We start from the raw sequence: 7,579 nt of genomic DNA, 5'->3' as shown, positions 1-7,579 counted from the left end.
GTCCGAGGAAAAGTTTTATTTTCCTCCAATAGTTTTTTGCAAAGAACTAAAAAAAATGCCTTTTTTGAGACAACTAAGGGCACTCTCAATACAGAAACCACCATAATTTCTAGGGATATTAATTGTACTATCATCTAAGCGGTTTGCTGACGTGACAAGATAGTTATTGAAGAGAGAGAGTAAAAAACTTAGAAACCGGGTCTAAATTAGAAACCATGTCTACACGAGAATTAAGACATGAAGGGATGTGATTGATAGAGAATGGAGAAATAATGTATGTGATTGGATAAAAAAATATTCCATTAAAACCATGGTTTATATATATATATATATATAGTGTCTATAGAAACTAACCGGGACTGCCTAAAAACCATGCCTTTTGGACAGTTCTCTGAACATACGGAGTAGTTGGTGATGCTCTAACTACAGGAGTTGACCACTACGATGGCAGGATAGCGTATGCGGCCGCATGGCGTCGCGGTTTGGTATTTCCGCGTGTCGCCTCCTCCCCGCACGCCCGGAACGCCTCGAGGCCCGCGCACTCGGAGCCAGCGCACGCCGAGACGAAGCCGCGAACCAGAGGCGCTCCACGAAGGCCGGGCACGGGCAGCCAAAAAAAGAGCTCGGTGTCGCGGGGGCACCGCCCGCGCCCGCTGCTCCCTATAAGGCGGCCGCGCCCGTGTAACGGCCAATGCCGTCTTCGCCCATCCACGGAGAGAGAGAGGCAGAGGCAGGCAGCCGGTTGCGTGCCCCGCCCTCCCTCCGTGCGCTCCGAAGACCTCCGCCCCTGGCGCGGTGAGCTCGTGACCGGCCGGACGGCGCCCGCCCCTTTGGCTTGAACGAGGCTCCCCGCACGCACTCCAATAAAAGAAAACAAGAAAAAGAAGCAACCATGGCGTCCATCTCCCCGGAGACCATAGGCGGGGACGTCAATCTGGTACGTGCGCAGCCGCGATCACCGTCCTTGTTGACCACCGTCACACGTGACGCGCCGCGCGCGCACTGATGCTAGCTTGATGGCTTTGGGAATTGCAGTCCAAGATTCCGGTGGAGGAGGTGTTCAAGACGCTGAAATGCGACCGCAAGGGGCTGTCCAGCACGGAGGGCGAGAACCGGCTCAGGACATTCGGACCCAACAAGCTGGAGGAGAAGAAGGAGAACAACCTGCTCAAGTTCCTGGGCTTCATGTGGAACCCGCTCTCGTGGGTCATGGAGATGGCGGCCATCATGGCCATCGCGCTCGCCAACGGCGGCGGCAGGCCGCCCGACTGGCAGGACTTCGTCGGGATCGTCTCGCTGCTCTTTATCAACTCCACCATCAGTTACATCGAGGAGGCCAACGCCGGGAACGCCGCCGCGGCGCTCATGGCCGGGCTGGCGCCCAAGACCAAGCTGCTGAGGGACGGCAGTTGGGAGGAGCAGGACGCGTCGATCCTCGTGCCCGGTGACATCATCAGCATCAAGCTCGGCGACATCATCCCCGCCGACGCGAGGCTGCTCGAGGGCGACCCGCTCAAGATCGACCAGTCGGCGCTCACCGGCGAGTCGCTCCCTGTGAACAAGCACCCTGGGCAGGAGGTGTTCTCGGGCTCCACGGTGAAGCAGGGAGAGATAGAGGCCGTCGTCATCGCCACCGGCGTGCGCACCTTCTTCGGCAAGGCGGCGCACCTCGTCGACAGCACCAACAACGTCGGCCACTTCCAGCAGGTGCTCACGGCCATCGGCAACTTCTGCATCATCTCCATCGCCGCCGGCATGCTGGTCGAGGTCGTCGTCATGTACCCGATCCAGCACCGCGCCTACCGCGATGGCATCGACAACCTCCTCGTGCTGCTCATCGGCGGCATCCCCATCGCCATGCCCACCGTGCTCTCGGTCACCATGGCCATCGGCTCCCACCGCCTGTCACAGCAGGGGGCCATCACCAAGCGCATGACGGCCATCGAGGAGATGGCCGGCATGGACATGCTCTGCAGCGACAAGACCGGCACCCTCACCCTCAACAAGCTCACCGTCGACAAGTCCCTCATCGAGGTGTACTCCAAGGGCGTCGACAAGGACATGGTGCTCCTCTACGCCGCGAGGGCCTCCCGCGTCGAGAACCAGGACGCCATCGACACCTGTATCGTAAACATGCTCGCCGACCCCAAGGAGGCCCGCGCTGGCATCCAGGAAGTCCACTTCCTCCCCTTTAACCCGGTCGAGAAGCGCACGGCCATCACCTACATCGACGGCAATGGCGACTGGCACAGGGTCAGCAAGGGTGCTCCCGAGCAGATCATCGAGCTCTGCAACATGGGCGCCGAGGCCGAGAAGAAGGTCCATGCCTTGATCGACGGGTACGCCGACCGCGGCCTCCGGTCGCTCGGCGTGTCTTACCAGCAGGTGCCGGAGAAGAGCAAGGAGAGCGCCGGCGACCCGTGGCAATTCATCGGCCTCCTGCCCCTGTTCGACCCGCCGAGACACGACAGCGCGGAGACCATCCGCCGCGCGCTCCACCTGGGCGTCAACGTGAAGATGATCACCGGTGACCAGCTCGCCATCGGCAAGGAGACCGGCCGCCGGCTCGGCATGGGCACTAACATGTACCCCTCCACCACGCTCCTGGGCGACAAGAACAGCACGGTGAACGGCATGCACATCGACGAGCTCATCGAGAAGGCCGACGGCTTCGCGGGGGTCTTCCCCGAGCACAAGTACGAGATCGTGAAGCGGCTCCAGGACAGGAACCACATCTGCGGCATGACCGGGGACGGCGTGAACGACGCGCCGGCGCTGAAGAAGGCGGACATCGGCATCGCCGTGGACGACGCGACGGACGCGGCCCGGAGCGCGTCGGACATCGTGCTGACGGAGCCCGGGCTGAGCGTGATCGTGAGCGCCGTGCTGACGAGCCGCTCCATCTTCCAGCGCATGAAGAACTACACCATCTACGCCGTGTCCATCACCATCCGCATCGTGCTGGGCTTCCTCCTCATCGCGCTCATCTGGAAGTTCGACTTCGCGCCCTTCATGGTGCTCATCATCGCCATCCTCAACGACGGCACCATCATGACCATCTCCAAGGACCGCGTGAAGCCGTCGCCCACCCCTGACTCGTGGAAGCTCGACGAAATCTTCGCCACCGGCATCGTGCTCGGCACCTACATGGCCATCGTCACCGCCGTCTTCTTCTACCTCGCCCACGACACCGACTTCTTCACGGTACACCTACCCCACTGCTATTGCCAGGTCCATTATCCAGGACGGTCCTTTCACTGGTAGCAAGCTCGCTCACCCAGCAGCCATTCCATTTCCATGCGATGCCCAGGACGTGTTCGGCGTGATGTCGATCAAGGAGAACGACAGGGAGCTGATGGCGGCGCTGTACCTCCAAGTGAGCATCATCAGCCAGGCGCTCATCTTCGTGACGCGGTCCCGGAGCTGGTCCTTCGTGGAGCGGCCGGGCTTCCTCCTGCTCTTCGCCTTCTTCGCCGCCCAGCTGGTGGCGACGTGCATCGCAGTGTACGCCAACTGGGACTTCTGCCGCATGCAGGGGATCGGCTGGGCGTGGGGCGGCGCCATCTGGATCTTCAGCGTCGTCACCTACATCCCGCTCGACGTCCTCAAGTTCATGATCCGCGCCGCGCTCAGAGGCAAGGCCACGGGCAACAACGTCCAGAACAAGGCAAGCTTGGCCACTCTCACTCAAACTGCTCCACTGTTGTCGTCGTCTACTCTGCCTTGATCTTGAGCTGACGATGACGTAGTCTTGATCGGTTGCCTTGCCATGGATTGTCTCTCTGACTCTCTGTCTGTGTCGTGTCGTCTCCAGTGATACGTCTGGGTGCTTGTCTCGCGCGGACGGCGTTCACGAACAAGGACTGCGGCGAGGGCGAGCGCGAGGCACAGTGGGCGGTAGAGCAGAGGGCACTCCACGGCCAGAACCAGCTCGCCACCTCCTCCTCCTCCTCCGACCTTCTAGGCAGCAAGGACTAGCAGTCCGAGCTCATCGAGCAGGCCCGCCAAGGTCGCAAGGTACACGTAGCTACCGTCTTCTCCGGCGACTAGCCCACCATCTCTAGCGCCGCTGATCTCGCCGGTCTTCTTGGTGCCTGCAGACTTGTGGAGCTGCAGACACTCAAGAGGCGCGTCGAATCGGTGGTGAAGCTAGCAGAAGGGGATCAGCACCGATACCATTCCGTAAAGCTACACCGCGCGACCGACGGCGTCCAGCGGTGGCCGGAGGGGGAGTCCCGTGTTCTTCGTTTCCTTAGGTGTACTTTATGTGGGTTTTGGGGCGGCAAGAACTTTTTGTTAACTCTCTGATCAAGTGAATATGTACCTACGTATTGTTGTGTTCTTAATTCTAAATTGTACAGCTATACACTATACAACGGTACGCGGATGCTGAGGTGTAACATCCATACAATATACTTAGTTCTGTTCATCTAATCATCATACTGTCAGCCATTGTTTTTTGTTTGCTTCACTGATTTCTAGTTATGGGTAAAGTTGAAGTGTATCACAAGTCCATTAGCCAATGGATGACTAATCATTCACCTACATTTTAAAATACTTCTTACAATTCCGAATCAATTAAATCAAGAGAAACTAGCATCAAACATGGTAAATGCTAAATGGTTCCTAGTTTGAAAGTACCAACCTCACTATCTCATCTGACTGGTTAGTGAATGCCAGAATACTTTACTGATCTGAATACTCTACTCATGCAAAACTCATAACCTTTGAGAGGTTTACAGAAGTGACGATTCAACTAACAGTAGGAAATACATAAGAAATTAGAAAACGAAACACAAAGGGATCTGAGAGTAATATGAAAGTATAGGAACATGTGTCAACGGACCTCTGCTCCACTCACCCAATTGTTTCCTAGAACAGAAAGAGACTTGCACCTCAACCAAGCCTCAGCGCTGCCATTTGAGTTCACCAGGAGAAACATACAGGCTCGGCACAATTCTTTGGACACAAGGTCAGGCATCTGAAGTAGAACATCATCTTACTTGCAGAGTTGTGGTGGCATTTGAGTTTACATGGATGGACGTGGAATGCCTTGGGCAGATTTCAATATGCAGTAGTGACTGGCTCACTGCACCAGGGGTTTTGCACTACAAGGGTCCCATTTCCTACAGATGAAGAACGGCATGCTTGAAGTTTGAACAACATCTCAGCTTTCACTAAGGCTTAATTACATTCCCGCACGTGAACTCAGAAGGTATTATGTTTTCATCACAGGAAATCATAGCTTTGGCAGTCAACTTTCCAACTAAACCATGATACAGAAGACCTCTGGCACCAAGTCCACCAACTAGCCAAAATGTGCAGTTGCTCTTCTTGCCTAGTAAATCGTCCAAACAACCCAAAAGCGGCAATGACCCATTAGCTGTAAGTGGAGGCATGGCTCGTATTCCAGCTCTTGCACGTACAAAATCCCATTTATTTATTCTTGGATATACGCCAGAAGCTTTTGGGAGCAACTCTTCCATTGCTGTAAGAGATTCTTCATCAGATACAGTTGAAGAATCGTTCTCAGACTTCCATTGCCAAGTTGACCCAATAGAAACAGTTCGTGGTCCTTGGAATGCCAGCCATGCATCATATAAGATTGAAGGGCTTTGACTGCCATACTCTTCTCTGCGGGAAGTAAATGCAATATGCATCAATCAGATTTGCCAAACTAATAGTGTAAATTTTCATTATGCAGAACCTACTTACACTGTATTGGATGGCAACTGAAATTCAGCGATAACTCCTCTACAGGTCCTAAGTGGCAACTTATTTGCAAGTTCAGGAAGTGAGTGAGCCTTGGCCCCAAGGCAGATGATAACCGAATCATAATTGCCTGCACATGTTTGAAGTGCCTTAGGCATTAAAAAAAGTTCTTACTGCAGTGAAATTGCTTCAAAGAGCCATACAAACTGTCAAATATATGCAATCCATTAACATTTCTAGTTCTGTACCACACTGATAAAGTGTAATCTGACACTATTAGAGTTTCAATTTAGTGTCGTTACTTAAAATGCTTAAGCGGCGACCAAAAATACAAATGGTAATTTTGGAAGCCAAAATGTGAAGGATAATGACACAACAGAAAATACAAGTTACTGAACATTGTAATATATCCATTGTTCTCACTGCATACTACCAGAATTTACCTGCCAAATGGTGTAGATTATCAACATGTTGCTTGTAAAGCTTGAATTTTTTCTGCTCACTATGTAATGAGGATGCTTCATCTGCCAGATTTTGACATGCAGAGAACAGTGCCTGTACAAACCCAAGAAAGAAATACATCTGCTTATCAAGGTACAGGCTACAGAGAATGGCAAAACAAGTGACAATGACACAAAGCAAGAAGCAATGCAGAACCTGTAGATATTTCTTAGGGTTGATGTTCAGTGCCAGTGGCATGTAAACTGCAAAGTCAAATGGGGTACACAGCCCAGGGATTAGTAGCTGTGCGGCATCAGAATCAAGCAGTTGAAGGCTGCAACTCTCGAGGCAACTCTGAGCATTCTATCTTGAATATATATGTTGAAGCAATTAAAATGATGCGCCAAGAAACACAAAAGAAGCACCTTTGTGCATCTGCATAATCAATCCAGCAGTACCTCCAGCAATATGTCTGCAGCCTTCTCGGTTGTATGTGGCCGTACAATTCCCCTGCTCAGTTAGAAGCTCCCCTTAAATATATAGCAGGTGGAGACAAGTAAAGGACTACAGATTACAGTAGCTGCAAAGATGTATGCATTGCCTTCTCCAGATAAGGTTATCATCTTGATTAGTTGTATCTGACCCCGTGGTTCCGTTTGCTTGCTCTGCACTTCGAAGGAGATCCATGCTCTCTTTCCAGAACTCAGCACCCCTCCAGAGAAGCTTCACTGTAGTTAGCAAAGAATTCAAACGCATAACAGAAATGAATTAAGCTGGATACCAGGCCATTCGCACAGTAGCCATAGGTGGGGTACGAAACCAATGACTTTCAGATGGTTTGGTTGAGACGATGGAGGAAGACCTTTAGGCGAGTAGGGATGGAGAAGCCCTCCTGAGACGCCCGACGCGCCTCCCCCGACCCCGTTCTCGTCGTAGATGTCCACCGACACGCGGGAATCCCTCGGGCTATGCTGAAAATTGAAATCGCGACAGTGTCGTTTCAGCCGATTCTGCTTGTCATAGTACACACAAGGAGGGAGGAGGAAGAGGGGAAGTGGAGGGTGACTTTGAGGAGGTGCCACGCGACGGAGAGACCCGCGAAGCCGGCGCCGAGGACGGCGTAGCGCAGGGGGCGGCGGCCGTGCCCTCCTGCGGGCGAAGGCGAGGGCGAGGGCGAGGGCGAGGAGGCGGTGGCGGAACCGACAGTTCGCTTGGGGAGCAGACGGGAAGGAGCCGAAGAAAGCGGGGGCAACATGGCGTCCGGCGCTCCGGGCTTGACGAGAAAGCTGCCGGCGGCGGTTCCTGGCTTCCTGCTGCCGGCGGTGAGGATTTTCCTTTTTTCTCCTGGGATGGTGAGGATTTGGTGGGCCTGGCGCACTCTCAGCCCGTAGGATTCCCTTCACGGACTGATTGGATTTTCCACAAC

At 53.7% G+C, this 7,579-nt stretch overlaps 2 protein-coding genes across 2 annotated transcripts; one reads left to right on the top strand and one right to left on the bottom strand.

Annotated features, from left to right (window-relative positions):
* Window positions 1-702: 702 nt before the first annotated feature.
* Window positions 703-4,434, top strand: LOC136529429 (ATPase 6, plasma membrane-type-like). The gene is made up of 4 exons (XM_066522503.1): window positions 703-937; window positions 1,036-3,204; window positions 3,311-3,667; window positions 3,815-4,434. Exons 1-4 carry the CDS (start codon window positions 893-895, stop codon window positions 3,815-3,817), a joined length of 2,574 nt encoding a protein of 857 aa, XP_066378600.1. The 5' UTR covers window positions 703-892; the 3' UTR covers window positions 3,818-4,434.
* Window positions 4,435-4,472: 38 nt separating this feature from the next.
* LOC136529430 (uncharacterized) lies at window positions 4,473-7,523 on the bottom strand. Its single transcript, XM_066522504.1, has 8 exons — window positions 7,220-7,523; window positions 7,016-7,124; window positions 6,755-6,881; window positions 6,612-6,663; window positions 6,370-6,516; window positions 6,156-6,267; window positions 5,716-5,842; window positions 4,473-5,634 (listed from the first exon to the last, which is right to left on the bottom strand). Exons 1-8 carry the CDS (start codon window positions 7,406-7,408, stop codon window positions 5,178-5,180), a joined length of 1,320 nt encoding a protein of 439 aa, XP_066378601.1. The 5' UTR covers window positions 7,409-7,523; the 3' UTR covers window positions 4,473-5,177.
* Window positions 7,524-7,579: the final 56 nt, after the last annotated feature.

This window comes from Miscanthus floridulus, chromosome 19 (genome assembly GCF_019320115.1).
Source record: "Miscanthus floridulus cultivar M001 chromosome 19, ASM1932011v1, whole genome shotgun sequence".
NCBI lineage: Eukaryota > Viridiplantae > Streptophyta > Magnoliopsida > Poales > Poaceae > Miscanthus > Miscanthus floridulus.
Note: the sequence above shows the minus strand (reverse complement) of the source record. Positions and strands in the feature narration are given on the sequence as shown.